This window comes from Microtus oregoni, unplaced genomic scaffold, assembly GCF_018167655.1.
Source record: "Microtus oregoni isolate MIOR12 unplaced genomic scaffold, Mior012 000007F_ref0000211, whole genome shotgun sequence".
NCBI lineage: Eukaryota > Metazoa > Chordata > Mammalia > Rodentia > Cricetidae > Microtus > Microtus oregoni.
The window spans coordinates 56,435,422-56,458,436 of NW_024543066.1; the positions used below are offsets into that span (position 1 = coordinate 56,435,422).

The following is a 23,015-nucleotide window of genomic DNA, read 5'->3' on the forward strand; positions in this document are numbered from 1 at the left end:
TTTTCACTGGGAGCCGGGAGTTCTGAAGGGGCTCTGGTTAGCTTTTGTCAACTCGGCACAAACTAAAGTCATCAAAGAAGAGGAAACCTCAACTGAGGAATAACCTCTACCAGACTGACCTATGGACAAGTCTGTGGGGCATTTTCTCGGCTTCTGATTGATGTGTCAGGGCCCAGCCTACTGTGAGCAGTGCCGGAAGCAGGTGTTCCTTATGTATCAGGAAGCCAGGCCGAGCTAGCCATGGTGAACAAACTAATAAGCAGCATTCCTTCGCGGCCTCTGCTTTGGTTCTTGTCTCCAGGCTCTGGACTTGAGCTCCAGTGCAGACTTTTTCTAACAGACGCATTTTTCCCCGAGTTGGTCAGTGTTCTATCACAGCAACAGAGACCCAACTAAGATAAAAGGGGAAACGGAGTCAGGTGATGACCACCCAGACACGGAAAAGCCCCCCACCCCCATTTCCAAAACCACAGATCCTCATCTAGTTCCCTGAGTTCTACCACACAAGGACAAGAGCATTACCATAATGTTTGCAGCATGCCCCACTGTGACCGAGGCTTGTCATCGATAAGCCTTCCTGACACTTGTCACATACTTATCTGACTAGTTAATCAGGTGCCACATTCTTTGAGCTCTGTTGTCACAAGCCCAGTAAGAAAGGGAGGTGGGGTTCCAAACACAGGGGCTTAACACACTATACAACTGCCCCCAGGTTTTCCAAGCAGTAGGCCACACAAATCCACAGGGAGGTATGCAAGGCTCAGCAGATCACCGGAAGGTCCCTAACTCAGGAGGACTCAGAAGCCTATGGACTGCCACCATGTCTTTAATTTAAAATGTCACTAATCCCCTGTAAGACTCCTGCAATCTTGCCAGTGTGTGTGTGGGAACAGCTATTATCTCTATTACACTGGGGAATGACGGCTGAGAGAGACTCAGTCATGAAGTCTGGTACAAGAAAGAACAAGCGCAAGGTTCTGGAAATAAGGAAGAGACAACCTCAACCCAGCTTCCATGTCATCAGAGAAGGCTCCCAGGCCCCTCTGGCTGGGACTCGGTTGTTCCCCTGGCTGCCACAGTTCCTGAACATGGTCCAGAAAAGTGAGAAAGCCACTTGTCGTTTTCAGACCAGAAGGTCCACAAAGACCTGGGTTCTGTCTACCTTGTGCAGAGCATGTCCCAATGCCACATAGTTCCAGAAAAGTAAAAAGCAGAGCCTGGCACAGGGTGGCCAAGAGGCTAAGAAGCACACACAGTTAACACAAGCACCATGCCCTGAGAACCGAGCCACGGATCAACAATGTTCTAGACACTGACACTGCAAAATGCTTACATAGTTTTATTTTTACTGTAAGCAATAGGGGATGTAAGTGAGCAAATATGTACTAAACTAGGGTTTGGGAGATGCTAAGAAGAAGGTGAGAGAGGGAGGGAACAGACAATGAAGAGGTGTAGTATGTTTCCTACAAGGTGGGCAGGACACCTGGTCAGACAACTCAGTCATCTGAACAAAGCAAACCTTTAAACGATGTGACTCTCTGAGACAGCAGCACTACAGTCAGTGGGAAGAGCACACACGAGGGCCTAAGGTTAGGAGATTCCCAACTTACTAGCTGCCTTTCTCATTTTTCCTAATTTATTCTTTTCTTAAGCATGTAGAGGCGGAGCCCTTAGGAAGTCATAGTTCAGCAGGAAGGAAAGTCAGGGGGCAGCTGGGGAGTAAATGTCACACAAGAGGTAACAACATAGTGTGGAAAGGCATGGCCAAGAGGCGTGCAAACACATATATGGGGGGGGGGCACATCCTCAAGTATCCATGCATAGGTCCCTGGGCCCCTTGCCTGCACCGTGAGGCACAGGTATTGTTCTAGATGGAAAATTTTGGCAGGTTTGGGATGATAATAACAGTAATGGTTATCACGTGTTAAGTAGCCCTCCGTTGGGGATCACACTAAGACTTCCATGTGCTGAGCTGTGGTGTAGCTCAGTTTCTAGACCGCTTACTGCACATGAAGGAAACCCGGGTTCTAGTTCATTGCTGGATAAACTGGGCGTGGTGGTACATCACGGCCTCTGGAAATGGAGGCAGGGGATCAGAAGTCCACATAGCAAGTTCAAAGCCAGCCTATGCCACATAAGACACAGTCTTAAAAACTGATATGAAAAGCAGCTAATAAGCTTTACTACTGCTTTGTTCCAACAAGTTTTGCTTACTTGCTTGTGTGGTTTTGAACCCCTAGAGGTTCGGCCTGGGCCTTTGTGCATGTTAGGCAGGTTCTCGTAGTTCCTGGTAGACATGTTCCACTGAGCTGCGTCCCAGCCATAGCATTTGTGATCACGACAACCCCATACTGCAGAAGTCATCACGAGACTCTCCAAAAGGCTCTTCTGCTTACAACCTAAAGGGGGAAACTGAGGCTGTAATGGGAAGAGGGGAGGCAGATGTGAGGTCTATTGTAAGTCTAGAGAGACTGGTCTGCCACTGTGACCTGCATTATTCCATACATTCTAGGAAGACTTAGGCAGAGGGACACAACCATGTGACCAAGATACCGTAACGAAAGCAAGCAAAAGCTGGCTTCTGACGGGGAGATGTCACATGAAGCAGGAGCTACTGATCTGGCACTAAGGACCCATGCGAGGAGTCACTTCCAGGTGACAGGAAAATGTGAGTGTATCACAATGGAATGGTTGAGTTCCAGGTGAATGAGCAAGTGTGAAGCAGGGAGGTGGTAAACATCTACCTTTGCATGGCGTGTCTACAGCAAGACATCACCTTGCCTGCTCACTGAATGAGCCTTTCCAGTTCAGTGAGTTTGAATACAGGAGCAGAAGCTAGAGCTTTGGACTCCAGATGAGTCTCTCCCCATCCCTGCAGTGCAGTTCCTATGCTTTACATTATAAATGTCTTTCACTGAACGTGTTATTAGCATTTGTTTGCCCACAGCTGAAACCCATGGCACCACTGATGGGTTAGAGATAATCATTCAAAATCATGATCCCCACGAAAGACAGAAAACACGTCGTCTTTCCCGCTCTGCTAGTCAACCTGGCCACCTCCTCTTCTGTAAGATGCTCTGCTCTCGGAGGACTTATCTGTGGAGTTAGGGGGTTAACGATGGGTTATGAGAGGCCACATCATGACAAGTGAAAACGCAGCTTTAGAAACACCTACTATGCATGACCCATGTTCTCAAGACTCAGACTGATGGCAAGGATCACAAGGTTCTCTTGTTTTTCAGACAGGGCAAGCAGGGCAGCATCGCCCCTCTGTGGGTGGCAAGTGTATTAAATAATAATAATCTCTGCTCGTAAAACCATGGAACTCCTGACACACTCCACCAGCGGAAGCTGGAATCACCTCAGCAGTAGACCGGTGGAACTCAACATCTCTGGTACCTAAGTGAATTTCCAGTCGTTGACTAGATATTGTCGGCAGAGAAGGGTGCAGGCTCCCCGTACCAGACCTAGACCAGACAGTTTCAACCATGAACACACAGAACCCTACAACAATCCCTGGAACCTGAGGTGTCGATTCATGTCTGCCTGTCCCTCAGGTACATCTGCTCTCCACCTTGGATTAGATTATTAAATGTGACTACAGAATAGTGTGTGCCATAGACAGACTCCCAGGAAAACATGCCTGTGTGGGATAATTTAGATCTGCTTAAGACATCCCATGCCATCCTTAAATTCACAATTATTCTGCCCCCACTGAATACTGAGATTCAAGCATGTACTAGTCACATCCATCGTAAGCAAGCTGGATTCTAACTGTAGCTTTAGTGTCGACTTTTTGTGTAATACTAAATGATCTTGTGGGAAAAAAATCTTCTTTTTCTTTTTACTAGATTAAATTTCTTTGTCAGAGATAAGAAAGCTACTGAATGAAGCCTGCAGGACTTATGGTATAGAGTTCTGGTCCTTCCAAGCCGCAGCTCAACCTTCATACACTCGTTTTCCAAAGCAGATCTTCCGGTGCAGGGTCAGGCTCTGAACTCCTGTTGATGCCACCATGAGCAGCCCGCCATGCTGCACAGAGAAATGGAGGCAGGTACACACAGAGGCAGACAGACACCTGCTGGGTTTGTCCAGCCCTGTGAACATGTCAAGACAAAACCCTTCTACTGCCGGTTACTCCCTCATTCCCACTAAGCTCTGAACTGTAGCCAACTTCCCCCTGCTCCTTCTACAGGAAGGTGTAAGAAACATGATTCTTTTCCTGCAGGGTGACTGTGGCCACGTGGATCTTTTATGACCACAACAAGGGAGCTGGGGTTTAAAGGTTATGCGTAGGCGGGGCTCTCATGGCAAAGGAGTGTAGTAACTAAGCCAAGTCATAGCTGAGACACACAAAGCGATCTGAGGCTGTGGGGGGAGGGGGGGTTGGCACGGGGGGGGGGGGGGGGGAGAGTGCTTGTCCGGGCTTGTCCCACTATAGGGGAAGAAGCAGAGCCAAGGTGAAATTCCACTTTTATTCCAACTATGACCCTCAGCTCTCCAAAATCTTCTTCCCAGAATCCTCTCTCCCCCTGACAGGAAAGACTTCCTCACTAAACATTTTGACAAAAGGATAAATGAACAAATAAACGGCTGAACCAGAGAAGGAAAATGAAGAGAACTCTTCCTGGCCCTGGCCCCACTCTTCCACCCTGTTTGTTCCTACGCCAAGAGTGTGTTAGTTGGACCTGACCATAGGTGTATCACTCGAACATTAGTTGACCTTACTTATGGGACCAGGTAACAAGTCACAGAGAATCCACCAAAGCCCCTAGTCCAACCCCAGTGGCCTCTGACCTCTAACCCACGAGCTGAAATTTGTTGGCGAAAACTCCAGATTATTCTCCTTACACAGCCAAGCCAACTTTGCAAATGACTTGCTCCTGGTACTTTTTTCTTATTTTCTTTTTCCCTTTTTTTTTTCTTTTCCTGGCAGAGTCTTATTATTTTAGTTTAAGCTGATCTTGAACTCACTCTGTAGCCCAGGCTGGCCTTGAACTCCTCACCTTCTTCCTGCCCCATATCCCTACCCACAAGCGCTAGAACAAGAGATTAACAGGTGTGTGCTGCTGTACTCAGCCTGTCCACCTGCTTTTCTCTCTGTGATCTTTTGACACCCTGGATTCAGCAGAGAGAATAAGACCTGGGCGGGAGTGTGGAACAGTAAACATCAACTCTTCTGGAAGCCACAGAATTGATACTTGCCAAGGATGGCTTGAACATTAACCTGCTTGCATCTGAAGCAGAGCAAGAGGAACTCCGGAGGGTCTATAATCACAGTTCTCAATCTCTTTAGGGGTCACCTAGGACCATCAGAAAACACAGATATTTATATCAGTAGCAAAATGGCAGTAACGAAGTTTCAGTGAAAATAATTTCCTGTTGGGGGTTACTACAATGCGAGGGTCTCTATTAAAGGGTAGCAGCATTGGGAAGATTGAGAACCACTGCTCTATGGGTTTGATTCTCACCCAGCACTGACTTCAGCGTGCCTGCTCCAGACTGCCTTACACACATCACAGATGAACCAGCCACCTGAAAGTGATTCCTCTGAGCCTCATAATACACTTCAGGAATGGCCTCCCAGTTGACCCTGAGAGACTGGACATATAGTTCTATCTATGGAACAAATAGGGTTCCTCTGTCCCTCCTGTGTGTAACGTCTTCATGCCAGCTACCATTCCCTGGACCTTTTGACATTATTGAGGTCCAACAACCTCACCTTCCTGTCCTCACGTTGTTCATATGTCACAAGAGTCAAAAACTTACAAACAGACTGAATCTTAAATGAGAACTGAGTGTCTATAGACTTGAAGAGGTAGGAAATCACCCAGTTCAGTCCGTCGCTAAGGAAATCCAGTAGTGTGGCAGGGTCATAGATGAATACAAGGAAGGGGACACGGAAGTCTCTGTCCTCAGAATTTATCACCTATTTCAGAGGTAAGAATTACACACAGGAAACAGGGCTTAGCGTATGCTTTATTATCTACCCACAGCACATGAACTAGAGAAAGCCACCCCAGCATCTGCTAACAAAGTCTGCCTCGTAGAGGACAGAACTTGTAGGAGATGAATTAAGATAAATCTTCTCTTTCCCATAGCTCGGATTCCGGTGATACTGAGACTGGGTATAGTCATCCACGGGGTTCAAACGAGAAAACGGTGAGAGGGCAAGCATAGAAGATTTCTCATGAAGTAGACTTGGAAATGTTTTATAGGAAAGGTAACTCAAGTGAGTAGCATCTTTATAGATAAATGTAGAAAGAATAAGGCTCAAGAGGAATAAGCAGTGTGAAAAAATAGAAAGAAATAAGCTGGATGTAATGGTTCACAGCTGGAACCCCAGCACTAAGGGAGGAGAATTGTGAATTCAAGGCCCTCAGTGTAACATAATGAAAATCTATATTTAAAAAAAAAAAGGAAAGGAAAGGAAAGGAAAGGAAAAGGGAGAAAGAAAGAAAAAAGTAAGAAAACCTAAAATTGAAAAGATTTGTTCACCATAAAGGTCTTAAATAGTATGTTAAGAATTTTGTACTTGCTGGGCAGTGGTGGCACACACACACCTTTAATTCCAGCACACCAGAGGCAGAGGTAGATGGATCTCTGAGTTCAAGGCCAGCCTGGTCTACAAAGTGAGTTCCAGGACAGTCAAGGCTACACAGAGAAACCCTGTCTCAAACCTGTCTCAAAAATCCAAAAAAGAAAAATAATTTTGTCCTTTGGGCTTCTGTAGAATACTAATTCCTTTTGTTCTTAGAGAAAATAGCAACCTTGGGGAAGTGGAGCGTTAGAAACACAAAAGGGGAGTAAATGTGCTCAAAACACACTGATGCACGTATGAAATTCTCAAAGGTTCAATTCAGTATATTTAAAGTAAAATAAAATAAAAAATTTCATCTTGAGAAGAGAAAATTAATCTGATAGTACTAGAAATATATTGGAAAGGAAGATGCAGACAGCAAGATGAGTAGTGACCTATGCAACAACCATCCTAACAAACAACACTGAGAACCTGTGCTGAGTAAGGAGGAGGGAGGAAGAGTGAAGTTCACACAGAATACCAGCATGCAAAGGTTCCTCCAGTTGTTAATTTGACCCCTTCCCTCATTTTATACACAGGGACAATTGAACCATGACATAAGAGTGTCTCTTCCACATTCACCATGAGTCAGAGCCTTGAGGGAAGAAACCTTCAAGTTTTTGAGCTACAAGCTCTTTGGTGTACTAGGGTGATGAGCTAGAAAGGTATGGGGAAAACAGAATATCTAACTGCTTCACCTGCAGCAGCAAATGGAAACGCACAGGCTTCCTTCCTCACATCACATACCGGAGTTCATTCAAATACAGCTGACAGCAGAGATTCCAGGGAGCAAAGAAAACACTCATCAAGTGAAACCCTAATAAGGCCTAAACTACAATGAAAACTTCACAGATTGCAAAGCTTGTTTTCCCCTACCCAGCTTCCTCCACTCTGACTTTACCTTGGGGTATATGCATTCCTTTGATCAACAAATCTTTATCAGGTGCCTATTACCAGAAGTGCTTTGGTAGCTGCTGAGCTATAAGTTGTGCAAGACCCTGGGAGGCTCAGAACAACAGAGGTAGCTCCCCATCCCTGACCTTTGCTCTGCCTCTCAACAGCTCAACTGGGCAGGTTTTGCCTGTTGTCATCCTCAAGCCAGGGCATTTAAAACAACCATCCCTTCTCATTTTAAGACAACTCTAAACACTTGGCCTTTAAAAGAAAAAGACAGAATTCCCATGTGACCCAGCAACTCCACTCCTAGATTAAGAAAAATAACAAAATCATAGAACAGAAACAAAAAATAGCTGATTATTCATGGCATCATTGCACATAAGAGTCCAAAAGTTGAGCCACCCCAAATGTCCATCAAAAGCTGGATGGATAAACAAAGTGTGGCTCGTTCATATCCTAGAAGTATTTCTTTGAACATAGAAGTGAATTAGTTATACATGCTACAAAATAAATAAACCTTGAAAACATTATGCTAAGTGAAAGTGTCGGAATAGGCAAATCTAGAGAGACTCAAAGTTTTAGCAACTCTCAAGAATGGGGTGAAGAAGAGAAGATGAATTGGGCACAGGATTTCTTTTGGGTTACAAAAATGTTCTAAAGTTGGGGCCTGGAGAGCTGATTCGATGGCTAAGCGTGTAGACTGTTCTTGTAAAGGACTAGAGCTCAGGTCCAGGTCAGGTCCCAGGTTAAGTAGCTCACAATCCCAGCTCCAATGCTTTCAGCTTCCTCTGCCGATGCCCAGGAACACCTGCCCCCATGTGTACACACCCAAACACACAGGCACATAATTTCAAATTAAAATCTTTTCTAAAAGTATCCCAAAATTAGATTATGGTAATAGCTGGACACTACAGGGTGTTGAGCCACACACTGTCAGTGGTGACTTGTATGGTTTATAAATTATCTCAAAGCTTTTCTTTTTAAGCTGTCTCGTTATGCAACTGGGGCTGGTCTCAAACGCTCAGCAGCCTTCCTGCCCCAACCTTCCAAGTGTAAGGATTACAGGTATTAATCAGCATTATAAACTTAAGTAAGACCATTAGGAAAAAGAAACCGGGCTAGATGTAGTGATCCATTACTGTATTCTCGGGTGTAGAGGCAAAATCAGAGAACTATTGCTAATCCAAGGCCAGCCTGGCCTATATACGAGAATCCAAGCAAGTTTGTTTAACAGTGAGAGCCTATCTTTAGAATCTCCAAAAACAAAAGCAGGAGAATTGCCATGAGTTCTAAACCACCCTTGTGTATTCCCTTACAGCCTTGGCTACAAAAGTCAACAGCACCCAAAACAAACAACCAAATAAACAAAACATCCCAGAAAGCTAATTATAAAGATCTAAATGCTGGCATCTTAAAGACATATGTTTGGGTCTGTAGCATTATTAGCCATATTTTTAGGAATTAAAAATTCCGTAGGTCAAGCTCAGCAACAGCTTCAGATGCTTGCGATCACATTTCAGCTGGGGGTATGACAGAGCGTGAGGTACTGGGGAGGAGAAAGATGGTGCTTAGAGTATCTGTAAGAGGCACAGATACTTGCTGGGGTAAGGATCTAGAAACACTGTACCCCAGGACCCCCAGGCTTCCTCCTTTTGGCTAAGAACACACTTTCTGACACGGCTAAGATATCGCTGAGGCCAGCATTGCCTAAAAACCCACTGACTCCTACAGATGTCATTTAGGGAAATGACCTATAATTAGAAAGGTAGCTCACTGAAAAGAAGACTTAAAATGGCAATTTATTTATGTAAAAGATAATAAATGACCTTTGAATATCAAGAAATCTCAAAGGAGTTTTGTGTCTATTAATTAGCCCTACTGCTCTCTGGAGGGTGGTCATTTTGACGTGCCTAACTAGCACTGGGCAGGAGCCTTCCCTCGGAATCCAAACAGCCGTCTCTGGGATTCAGTGGGCTTTATCTCACTAAAGCTCCACCCAGCATTTCATCAGAAGAAGGGAGTCTGAGAGTTGTGTGATAATCATCTCTGATGATTTGGCCAAAATACAGCAAAGAATCTTCCCGAAAAATCCATTAACTCAAACTCGTGTCTGTCAGTCCCAGCAGGCATATCTTCATCTAAGGTAAATGAACACCAAAGGCTTGCAACAGGGTTTAGAATCAGACAGGGGAATGATGGGATGGCTTATCTAGTGAAGACACTTGCTACCTGACAATGTAAACCCAGTGACCTGAGCTCCATCCGCAGGAGAGGAGAGACTCCGTAAGTTGTCTCTGACCTCCACATGCGTACAGTCCTCAGCACAGCCAACTGCCAACGCAGAGGGTTGTGTTTCCTATGGAGAGTCCGATACATAATTGTCTGTTTGTCTCTCTAAGGAGAATGCAGGGACTTGAAGTGTTGAAACTATTTTTCAGCCCTGGAGGAACAATGGAAAAAATAGATGTTGGATTGGCTAAGGAAATTCTCGTTCCAATGCTAGATCTCCTCACAGGATATTTTTAGTGAGGTATTTTGTTCTTCTCACTTTAGTCCGTGTGGGAAACTGTTTCCTTCCCGGAGGAATGGGAAGCAAAACAGGTCTGGGAAGAAGGGCTTTGGAATGAGGAAGACATGAGATCAGACCTTAGCTAGGAGCAGGCAGCACAATCCTGAACACATTATTTATCTTCTCTTGCCCTTAGTTCCCTTGTTTAGAAAATGAAGATAATATTCCCTCCTCGTGTCTTACTTTGCAGTCTAGCAAAATAGCATATACTGAAAAGCTTATCTGAGGCAAGTATGGGAGACTACAGCAGCTGGTATTTTCAAAGCCTCCTGCCATTCAGCATCAAAATACACTGAGAAACCATAAGCAAACTGGTGTAGGTCTTCATGGAATTTATAGGTTCTGATATGATGGCAGGGCAACCATGACTGCTGACTCCATTTTCCATAGAGGAAGAGCAAGCCTTCATCAAACTGTGATAAAGCAGAGTTAATATAAACTAAAGTCCCTGCCAGGCCTGAGATTGGAATCACAGAATGGCAGAAAGTTGCTTCCAAATGAAAGTTCACACCTTCTACAAAGTCCGTCTGCCCAATGTTACCCAGAACACCCCACAATTCCATCAGTGTGGGGCTAACACACTGTTTGCTTGTTTGAAATGAGAATCTTCGTCCCGCCGCCACACTTGCTACCTTGCGATACTTCGCAGGTTCCTCCCTCTTTCCTTTCTGCCACCGCCATGCCATCCAGACTGAGGAAGACCCAGAAACTCCGGGGCCACGTGAGCCACGGCCATGTCCACATCGCAAGCATCCAGGAGGACAGGGGAACGCTGGAGGCATGCATCATCACAGGATCAACTTCGACAAATATCATCCAGGTTACTTCGGGAAAGTTGGGATGAGGCATTACCGCTTAAAGAGGAACCAGAGCTTCTGCCTGGCTGTCAACCTGGTTAAACTGTGGACACTGGTCAGTGAACAGACCCGGGTTAACGCTGCCAAGAACAAGACCAGAGCTGCTCCCATCATGTATGTTATGCGATCGGGCTACTACAAAGTTCTGGGGAAGGGAAAGCTCCCTAAGCAGCCTATCATCGTGAAAGCCAAATTTTTCAGCAGAAGAGCTGAAGAGAAGATAAAGAGTGTTGGAGGTGCCAGTGTTCTGATGGCTTGAAGCCACTCAGGGAGGCCAATTAAATGCTAACATTTTCCAAAAAAAAAAGAATCTTACTATGGAGCCTAGTTTGTCATCAAATTTGTGATCCTCCTGCTGTAGCCTCCCTAGCACTAACATTATAGACATGAAATTTTAATTATTTCTAACTCCCCAAACCTACCTTTCTTCCTATGTATTTTACTGCCTAGTGGGGTTAAAAGATTCAGTGTTTTTTTTTAATGATTTATGTATATGAGTGTTTTTTGCCTATATGGGCCTGTGTACCATATGCATGTCTGGTGCACACAGGGGCCAAAAGAGGACATCAGATCCTTTGGAATTGTAGTCACGACTACAGATAGTTGTGAGCTACCATATGGTGCTGAGAGCCGAACTCAGTCCTCTTCAGGAGCATCAGATGCTCCTAAGTGCGGAGCCATCTCTCCAGCAACAAACTAAAGGCCTTTGAAAATAAGAACTGGGGAGGCCAAGGAGTTTGCTCAGTTGACAAAGTGCTAGACCCACAAGTATGAGGATCTGACTTTGGATCCTCAGCAACCATGCCAAAATCTACAATGGCAGCATATGTCTATAATCCCAGTGCTGAGGAGGCAGGCAGGGCCAAGCCCTGGGGCCTGCTGGTCAGCAAGTCTAGCAAAAATGGTGAGTACCTTGGGTGTGGTCGCATACTCCTTTAGTCCTAACACTCAGGGGCTCTCTGTGAGTTTGAGGCCAGCCTGGTCTACAAGCTGAATTTCAGGACAGCCAAGAGATCCTGTCTCAAAAAAGAAATATGTGAACTCTGGTTCAGTGAGAGACTTTGTCTTAAAATAGTAAGGTGGGGGAGCCGGCCAGTGGTGGCACATGCCTTTAAATTCCAGCACTCAGGAAGCAGAGGCAGGCAGATCTCTGTAAGTTAGAGGCCAGTCTGTTCTACAGAGTGAGTTCCAGGGCTGGTTCCAAAGCTATAGAGAAACCTTGTATCAAAAAAAAAAAAAAACATACAAAAAACAAACACAAAAAAAAAACAAACACAAACAAGCAACAGCAACAAAAAGGTAGGGTCATCTGGGAAGACAACTGACTTTGAGCTCTGTCTCGTAATCATATCTGTTCACACACGGAGAGACACAGCTACCCACAAATAAACAAAGAACAGGAATTATGTTTTCACCCTGTGCCTACAAAACAGCCTTCCATGTGCTCACGAGTATCCAGTGAATATCTGACTGGGAGATTCTGACCACGCTAGAGAGCTTAAGTGTTAAGTGAATTCACGCACTGAAGATCCTACTTGTGAGAGCAGTAATTCTGCGGCAGCATCAGACAAAGAGCACTTTCTGTTTCACACCTCGCCCCAGAAAAACCCCACCTGCCACGCATCCCAGGAACCTCCCACAGTATTGCTCTCTCTATGGCGACGTCTGTTTTCTTCACTTCCTATCCGCAATGCCCTTATTCACCTCTAGGATTAGCCCACTGCCTTGAGATCTTCCATCCTAATAAGTGAGAAGAGAAATAAAATGTATGACACTAAACATAGACGCAAAAGCAAGAGTCTCAGCACTATCCAGTTATCGGGTCAGGACAATATGGCGAGATCAGCTGTAAAGGCAGGACAGCAGCCTTCAAAGGGCAGAGACCTAGGGAATGCCAGTGGAGGCTCTCGGTCTTGGCTTCCACCAGCCTCATTCAGAAGTTACATTCCTTCATTATAGTACGGTCCTTTTAGTCACCTAGGTTGAATCCGTGGGATGATTCCTGGCATCCCCACTTCCCTTTCCACTCACCAAATCTGTTCCACGTTTCATCCATCCAGCCATCCTCCTACACTTGCTTCTCACCAAAGCCACATTATAGATTCCTATCTGGCCTCCCTGTTCTGACATTCCTCTTTCAGGTCCATCCATTCACCGCTAGTGACAGTGATCTGTGTACCACAGGCTGCCTGGGCACTTCTACTTTTAGCACTCGTGTCTAATCTCAGGAATTTCTCAGCTCCAGATTAATGGAGACAACTAGTCACACACTGCAAGGAACTTACAATCTCCCCCAAAACAATGCTGGCAGAAAAACCAACAACACACTCAATTAACATTTATCATTAAAATAAACCCTTAAATCGGGCCCTAGACATCTTCTATAGAATGCAAAACAGTGTATATTAGCCAGGTGTAGTGACACACCTGGAATCCTAAAAGCTGAGTGGTTGAGGCAGGATGATTGTCCTGAGTTTGAAGTTAGCCGGGTCAACACAGTAGATCATACCTCAGAAAAGAGAGATGGAAATAAAGAAATGAAGGAAAGAGAAGGGAGAAGAGAGGAGAGGGGAGGGGAGGGAAGGGGAGGGCAGGAGAGGGCAGGAGAGGGCAGGAGAGGGCAGGAGAGGGCAGGAGAGGAGAGAAGTGAGAGAGGGGAGGGGAGGTAGAGGAGGAGAAAAGCATCCTCTGCTGGGAAGATAAACATGAACATTAGGCCGGGCTTCTGCAGCTTTGTGAGCCCTTTAGCAGGTCACTCAGGACAACTAGAAACTGCAGTTTCCTCATCTATAAGTTAAGAAGCTAAGACTAAGCTTCCTTTCAGCTCCCACATTCTCTACCTCTACTGCTAGGAAGGCAGTGATAACTCTCTGCCTTCCCAGACATGGGCACCCATGCTAATTCAGGCCATGTGGGAGTTCTCAACTATGCAGCTTTGGCCTTTGCTTTCTCCCCTTCTCTTCCTACCTGAGTGTTTCAAAGAACAACATAAACTTTGCTTATAAACCTAGAGGTGAAGGAAACCCAGGTCTGGCCCAGAGGATTCCGCCTAGACTTTCTAATTATTGTACACTTAGCAAGCTCCACACTGGTCTTTCCAAATCTTTTCTGTGTGAGGCTTCTTTAGTCCAGTTAGACTAAAATCTTTCTGAACTTTTACGATTCCTTTGCAAAATCTTAGAGACATAGCAAATAATAGCAAGTGTCATCACAAGTAACTGACTGGAGACCAATTACATAATCAATTCTTCAATATGATTATATATTTCATATGTAATTATATCAGCTGGCACCTCTGAGACAAAGCAGACAAGCAGGTGACTCTCAAACTCTTTGTTCCTTGCACAAGATTCTCTGATGTGTCTCACAATCCAACAATTCACTTAATCCTTGAAGATTTACTAAGGCTCTCTATGAGAAGATACTGTGCCGATGTGTCACAGGTGTTAGGGAGAAGGAAAATAAGTGGAGGCGTGGGTCACAAACAATATCTCTATGTCACAGAAATCATCAACTTCCAGGTGGTACCCTAACTCTAACCTTTTATTAAGACTGAAAAACTCAGTGTCATGCTGGGCACTGGTCACGCACACCTTGAATCCCACCCAGCAGTCAGGAGGCAGAGGCCTAGTTCGAGGCCAGCCTGGTCCACAGAGTAAGTTCCAGGACAGCCATAGTTACACAGAGAAACCCTGTCTCCAATTAAACAAAATACAAAACAACAACAACAACAAAAGAAGCACTCATCACTTGCCACCCAATATGTCTCTAAAATTGATTCAACAACTACTTCTACTAGCCTGCAGAAAAGAATAGCCATTAAAAATAGGTCAGTAAGACATACGAATAGCTACTTTTACAAGCAAAATACAAATTTAAGACATATTTTCCAAGAATTATATGCTGACCAATGTATAGAGTCCCTAATCTCTACTTAGCTTGGATTTTGTAGAACATATAAACGTCTTTCTTTGGTATGGTATACCTGTTGTGTACCCCTACCCCTATCGGCCTTGGCAAGTGACGATTTCTAAGGATGGATTCGGCTGGAACCTCTGTCTTCCCAGTCCACACAGCGTGTAGCACACACACTCCCTTAATTAATTGGGGCTGAGACTTGAAAAGTGTCACCTACTACAGTGACAAACAGGTTCGTGAGCAAATGCGGGAAGTAAATCAACCGAACGGTTTGCAGAGGGAGAGGTCAAGCTGGAGCTGGGTTGAACTGGGCTGATCTGGGTTGAGCCCAGAATGATTCAGGCCCTACCACAGAATAGGTGTCTCCCAGGATGACTTGGTAGGATAATTAAAAACCCTATAAATAGGATGGATTTCCAAGTCTCTGCCATCCTCCCTGGCTCCTGAATCTTCTGCTCACTCTTCCTCAAGCAGGTAAGGCGTGCATGCTGAAGCAACAGCAGTATCCACAAGTGTGGATGGCAGAGACCGTTCCTGCCGGAGATACTCTTGGGCATCTTTCTGCTTTCTTCTCAGGGCTCTGTTTTAGACTATGGTGGATGCTAGAATGGCCTACCTATAAATCTGTAAGATGTGGGCCCTACAGATCCCCAAACTGGAAGTCTGGATGACTGATAGCTGGCTTTTCCGTAGTGCCGTCTTTACCTCATGTGCAAGTTAGATAAGACTCTGGGCCATGGGGACTCAGCAATATTCAGTTTCACTATAATAAGTGGTCACAAAAGTCTCAGCTTGTCCCATGCAATCTGTTATTTGTCATTTATGTGTATAGGCATTGTTGCATGCCTATGTTTTGCAGTTGGGGTTTTATTTTCAGAAGCCTATAGGCATAGGTACTTCTTTTGTACCACAAGAAGGAATATTGGCATACAGATAGCAGAAGACCCCTGCTGCCCAACGCAGCCAGTACTGACCTATCTGACTATGCACTGCTTGTCCTGTGTACAGTGTGTCCACTTACTGTTTTTCTCTGTATCTTTTTTCTACTTGCTGATTACATTTAGTAAGCAGGTAAAAGAATTTTCTAGAAATGAACCTCTCAGAAAGATTTCTTGGACCACTGAAAGAGATACTTTACCTTCTTCCTTGAGTAAAGGCGACTCTTTAGAAGACAGATTCTCTTCAATGGCATGCTTTACTGTGGCAGGAAACCACACACATTATGCTGACCTCTGCCCACCCCCTTTGGACCTCCCTTTATTTTTGTTCTCATGTGAGAATCTCAGTCAAGCAACTCCCACCCAGAGTAGAAACTAAGGCATGTAAATATCGACTACACATGTATAATCTCTTAAGCATTTGCCTCTTTTTAGCAAAGAAACCCTTTTTAGATCACTGTCATGATAGTGTATATTTGGAGCCTCATTGTTGATCACATAATGACGAGCCTAAAATTACAGCTAAGAAGGGACTCTCTGGTTGTTTAAACCTCCTTCCCAAATCCACGAAACCAATCACTAGAAATGTGAGGCGGACTTCTCGACCAGCAAGAAAGAACAACCACCACATGAGGATTCTTCTCAGGTCACGCTTTACTGGAGTGCCCTTGGTTGAGGGGAGCAGGAAGCGAAGGGGCAGGAAATGAGGGGCAGGAAGCGAGGGGCAGGAAACGAGAGAGAGGCCCAAGAACACTAAAGCAGCTGCTTATATGGGGAATTGGCACACGGGTCGCCCTGTAATTGGCTGCCACCATCAGCTGACACCAGACTGCATCAGGATAGGCCCAAGGACCCTTATCCACTGCGCATGCATGCGGGAAGCAGGGGACACGCAGCTCCCAAAGGCAGAGCCAAATATGGAGTTGTTTATTTCCAACAAGACAGGATGTCGGCGCCATCTTGTAATGGCGATCCTGTCTGGCTCACTACAGAAATGTTGACTCCTTGTCTTCATCCCAAGAATAAAAAAAATCTTTCTTTCTTCTTCTCTTCTTCTTCTTCCTCTTCCTCCTCCTCCTCCTCCTCCTCCTCCTCTTCTTCTTCTTCTTCTTCTTCTTCTTCTTCTTCTTCTTCTCCTCTCCTTCTTCTTCTCCTTCTTCTTTTTCTTCTTAGATTTACCTGTGTTTGCCAGAATGCCTGAACTTCTCAGCAGCATACTCAATGTGAGTAAGGTATTCCAGAAATATGCTGAACACCACGGGGAATACGCTTCATTGAACAAGATGGAGTTGAAGCAGCTGCTTCTCACTGAGTTTGGAGACATCCTTCGGGTAAGATACACAGACTCTTGATCCTGTGGAGTGGGATGCATGACTCTTATGTCAGCATCTAGGATATCTTATCAATATTTTGTTTTATTTAGTCATTTCCCACCAGTAATGTACTGGTAAGCACCTTCCAGTTCTACAGCTTCTCAGTAGTTCTTACACACACACACACACCTCCTTCTTTTTATGTAAACAAAACACAGAACAACTTCAAAGTAATGGAGAATAACTTTTTAAAAAAAAATGCCATTCATGTTTTCTATATGTAATTCTGTATACACACTATCTTATACATTTGTGCAATAATTCATTAAAGATTCATTGAGTACCTACTCCATGCTGGTACAATCCCAGACTCTGAGAATACAAACACAAAGAAAACTAACTTCTTTTCCATTGAGAGTGTCACAGTGTAGAGAGAAAGAGGTTTATAAACAGGTATGCTGTACTATGTAAAAAGATAATAATTTAGCCGGATGATGGTGGTGCACAACTTTAATCCCAGCACTCAGGACACAGAGGCAGGCAGATCTCTGTGAGTTTAAGACCAGCCTGGTCTACAAAAGCTAGTTCCATGACAGGCTCCAAAGCTACTGAGAAACTCTGTCTTGAAAAACAAAAAAGAAAAAGAAAAGATAATAACTTTCTCGAATGATTCAAATTCAAATGATTCAAATTTGCTGTTAATATGGTTGTCTGTTCCCTGTGGTCATAACCCCCATTGGTTCATTAAGGGATGAGGTTCAGAAAATAAACTAATCAAAGATTAGAACCAGAACAAGCCACTTAACAATAATAGTTTCTCAGAAAGAAGGAAGGAAGGAAGGAAGGAAGGAAGGAAAGAAAGAAAGAGGGAGGGAGGGAGGGAGGGAAGTAGAAGGGGGAGGGAGAAAAAGAAAGAAAGAAAGAAAGAAAGAAAGAAAGAAAGAGGGAGGGAGAGAGAGAGAGAGAAAGAAAGAAAGAAAGAAAGAAAGAAAGAAAGAAAGAAAGGGAAAACCTGTTTGGGAGTGGATTGGGACATTAAGTCTGATGTATAATCCAACATTCATAAAAGGATATTTGGGGGTTTTCCCCTGTTTTTCTTACAGAGACCAAATGACCCAGAGACTGTGGAAACCATTCTGGAACACTTGGACAGAGACAGAAATGGATATGTTGATTTTCGTGAATACCTCTTGTTGGTGTTCCAATTGGTCCAAGCTTGCCATCGTAAACTAGATAGTAAGTCATGTGGAGGTAAAACCTCCTCCCAGAAAGAACGGGGTCAGAAAGGAACACAGAGCCATAAGTTTTCTGAAAACACAGGCAGACAGCCTAGGCAGTCTGAAGGACAAAGTCAGGACGTCCAAGAACATAAGGACTCGCACCAGGGTCAGGCAGAGAGACAAGACACAGATTATAGCTCTGATCAGTCTGAGACAGACGATCAGCACTCTAGCCCTGATCAAAGACTGAGTCATAAATCTAGCAACGACCGACCCAAAAGTCAAGGATATATCTTTGCCTTAAATCAGCCTGAGATCCCAGCTCAGGTTTCTCATTATGGCCAATCTAAAACATTTGGACGAAAAAGCAGCCATGGCCAGTCTGGAAGACTCCGACAAGATTCTTACTCTAGTCAAACCAGTCAACAAGAAGCTGGTTCTTATGAACAATATGGAAAGCAGTATCAGAAATCAGGCAACAGTCAGACAGACAGACAGGTCCAGAATTCTCGCTATGGTCAGTCAGACAAACAAAAACATACGTTCCAACATGGTCAGACAGATGGACAAGGTCAGAGCAAAGGTCAGAATTTTCATTATGGTCAGACAGGCATTAAAGGACAGAGTTCTCACCAGGGTCAGACAGGCATCAAAAGCCAGAGTTCTCACCAGGGTCAGACAGGCATCAAAAGCCAGAGTTCTCACCAGGGTCAGACAGGCATCAAAAGCCAGAGTTCTCACCAGGGACAGACAGGCATCAAAAGCCAGAGTTCTCACCAGGGTCAGACAGGCATTAAAGGTCAGAGTTCTCACCAGGGTCAGACAGGCATTAAAGGCCAGAGTTCTCACCAGGGTCAGACAGACAGACAAAACCAGAGTTCTCACCAGGGTCAGACAGGCAGACAAGACCAGGGTTGGCATCGAACAGACAGTCAAGGCCAGGGTTTTCAGTATGATCAGACAGGCAGACAAGGTCAGAGTTCTCACCAGGGTCAGACAGACAGACAAGAGAGTTCACATTGGCATCGGACAGACAGTCAAGGCCAGAGTTTTCAGTATGATCAGACAGGCAGACAAGGTCAGAGTTCTCACCAAGGTCAGATAGACAGACAAGGCCAGAGTTCTCACCAGGGTCAGACAGACAGACAAGACCAGAGTTCACGTTGGCATCGGACAGATAGTCAAGGCCAGGGTTTTCAGTATGATCAGACAGGCAGACAAGGTCAGAGTTCTCACCAGGGTCAGACAGACAGACAAGACCAGAGTTCACATTGGCATCGGACAGACAGTCAAGGCCAGGGTTTCCAGTATGATCAGACAGGCAGACAAGGCCAGAGTTCTCATCAGGGTCAGATAGACAGTCAAGAGAGTTCACATTGGCATCGGACAGACAGTCAAGGCCAGGGTTTTCAGTATGATCAGACAGGCAGACAAGGCCAGAGTTCTCACCAGGGTCAGACAGACAGACAAGACCAGAATTCACGTTGGCATCGGACAGATAGTCAAGGCCAGGGTTTTCAGTATGATCAGACAGGCAGACAAAGCCAGAGTTCTCACCAGGGTCAGACAGACAGACAAGACCAGAGTTCACGTTGGCATCGGACAGACAGTCAAGGCCAGGGTTTTCAGTATGATCAGACAGGCAGACAAGGTCAGAGTTCTCACCAGGGTCAGACAGACAGACAAGACCAGAATTCACGTTGGCATCGGACAGATAGTCAAGGCCAGGGTTTCCAGTATGATCAGTCAGGCAGACAAGGCCAGAGTTCTCACCAGGGTCAGATAGACAGTCAAGAGAGTTCACGTTGGCATCAGACAGACAGTCAAGGCCAGGGTTTTCAGTATGATCAGACAGGCAGACAAGGCCAGAGTTCTCACCAGGGTCAGACAAGCAGTAAAAGCCAGAGTTCTCACTGTGATCAGCCAAAGATTGGGAAAACTGAACTCCAGGGGCAAAACAGGTCCTTCCAAGGAACTGATAAAGCAAGAAGAGACTCATATGTTGAACAATCTGGAAGATCAGGAAAACTAAGTCAACAGACTTCAAGAGAAGTAAATCAAACCCAGAGACAGAGATTCCAGGATAAAAGGGAGCAGCAAAGCCACCACCAGGCATGGACGCTTGAAGAGGGTAATAAGCACAAACTCTTAGCTCCGATACAGCAAGAAAAGCCATACCCCCACGAAGAGTATGACTGGCAATCACAGAGTAGCGAGGAGGGCCACTGGGAAGAGGAAGAGCATCAAAATTGGGATGGACACAGTTTTGAGGAGCAGGAAGGTCTATATGAGATGTAGAACAGACAAGCCCATAGAGATGAACAACGCATCAGAAACAGGATAGGCAGACCTCTGTAGATGAGCAGAACCAGAAAAGACAATACAGGACAACTCATGTAGAAAATCAAGATCATCAACAAGGTAGGCAATCATGAAGATAAGCAAAACCATCAAGGAAAAGACAAACATCAAAAGCATCATCAACAATGGGATAGACAAACTCATGAAAAAAATAAAAGGTATCAAGGATCCCAAGACCAATCCAGAAAGTTACCCAACAAAGAAAAAATTCACAAGAATGAAGACGACCAGGGCCAAGGATCCCAGGGAAGACATTTCTTTCCAACCCATGGTAGTGGCAGGTCCCAAATAAGAGAACAATATGGAAACTACCCTACCAAAACAGCTAATTCTCCCAGCCCCCTCTACGACTATGTACGAGAGCAAGCAATGAGTGCCAGAGGTGAAGCAGTTTGAAGCTAATGAAAAAAGCTATGTGTCAGTTCATCTTTGTGTCTGTTTGAAAACCTGAAGTTGTATGTCATCTTTCTCTTTTTCATCTGCCTATTAGAATCCTTTTGAAGATTAGTATAGTACTACACTTTTTGAAATCAGTTCCTTGAGTAGCAATTCTAGGGTTATTTGTTGGGTGAAGTAAATTAGGGGAACTAATCAATCTTCATTTTGATCACTTTGTGGGTTTACATCATTTCTAGTTTGTTTTTAGTTTAGGTGATACTTGATTGAATCACTGAATGGTAGAACATTCTTCCTAAAATTTAAAAATGGGAAAAGGTACACTTAAGATTTCTATTACGTTTGAAGAAAAAGATTCTGGACTTTGGTGAGCTTTGGCTGCTGTGAGAAAAATATCAGGAACTCCAAGAATTATGGTCTAGACTTTGATGAAGAGCACTGGGAAGCCTCGAGGAGAGAGAGAGATCACTGAGACCAACATCTCTGATGCCTAGGCTCCTGTTCTTCTGTTGCTGGGTCATGAGAGCTGAACTGACCCCTACTAATCCATTACATATAGAGAAAATATATCTCATCTGTTTGAAGTTCCTGGTAGCCCAAGTTATCAATTCTGGAAACTTTATCAACAAAGATCATGTGTAGATCATGAAATTATATCAAAACAATAAATGTTTGGTGAGCAATGATGTTGATGGCTTTTTTCTTCTTTAATATGGAAATATGACCTTCACTTATGAGCATTTTCTAAGAATAAATCTTCATTTCTTAGGATTGGAAAGATAGTCCAGCAGCTAAAAGCACTTGCTATTCTTGTAGAGGCTTCTGGGGTTTGGTTCCTACACTCATGTGTTGGCTCATAACTGCTGTGGAATATTCCCTTTGTACACTGTGAAGATTTATCACTGTGATAGGTTTAATAAACAAGTTGACTGACTAATAGCTGAAAAGCATAAAGTTAGTTGGGAAAACCAGACTAAGAGGATGCTGGGAGGAAGAAGGGAGGAAAAAGTGGAGATGTCAGTCAGTCACGGGAAAACAAGATGTGCTAGAAGACAGGTAAAGTCACAAGCTACATGGCAAAACATAGATTAATAGAAATGGGTTTATTTAAATGTAAGATCTAGTTAGTAATAAGCCTGAGCTATTGGCCAAACATTTGTAATTAATATAAGCCTCTGAATTTGAGAATTGGCAGGTAGGATAGAAACATCCATTTACATATAACCATCCATAACTCCAGTTCCAAAGGATCTGAAACTCTTTTCTAACCCAAAGAGAAACAAGCCCATATGCAATACATATCATATGTGCAGGCAAAATACTCAGACAAATAAAGCAAAATTAATTTTTTGAAGACCTCATTTCTTGTCTTCTAAAATATCTTTATGAAGCTGAGCATGGCGTTTTGTCCTTGTATTCACAGCTCTCAGAGGGCCAAGACAGAAAGATCTCAGTGAATCCTAGACCAGTCTGACCTACATAATACTTTTCAGACCAGTATGGAAAACAGAATGGGACACTGTCTCAAAAACAAAACAAAACAAAACAAAAAAAAAACAAAAAACAACTCTGTTTGTTCTCTGAGTTTCTGAGCGCTTACAACAGAAATCATTAGAAACAAATACTATTTTTTTTTTTTTGTTTTTTTGTTTTTCGAGACAGGGTTTCTCTGTGGTTTTGGAGCCTGTCCTGGAACTAGCTCTTGTAGACCAGAAACAAATACTAAATAGCCAAAATGAACGTAAGTTCTCATCTACACATAATTTTCATCTCTCTTCTCCACCATCCGTTACTTTTTGCTCTTACCACTCACTGGCTGCCACATCGAGATGGCCATTAAGTCCTGCCAGCTCTACATCCTCCCTGACTCCAACACTCCTGCTTGGAAAGATTCTAATGCACATCCCGCACTCTTACTGTAAGGAGGTGGAATAAGTATAGGAGGAGCTGGGAGGGGATGCTGAAG

The 23,015-nt window shown here is 44.3% G+C and overlaps 1 protein-coding gene and 1 pseudogene across 1 annotated transcript; both read left to right on the plus strand.

Annotated features, from left to right (window-relative positions):
- Positions 1-10,725: 10,725 nt before the first annotated feature.
- Positions 10,726-11,162, plus strand: LOC121451088 (annotated as a pseudogene).
- Positions 11,163-16,952: 5,790 nt separating this feature from the next.
- On the plus strand, positions 16,953-21,049 carry LOC121450355 (repetin-like). Its single transcript, XM_041655172.1, is given in 4 exon segments — positions 16,953-17,090; positions 18,176-20,615; positions 20,618-20,718; positions 20,720-21,049. Coding segments are annotated over 4 exon segments (3,009 nt in total).
- The last annotated feature ends 1,966 nt before the right edge of the window (positions 21,050-23,015 follow it).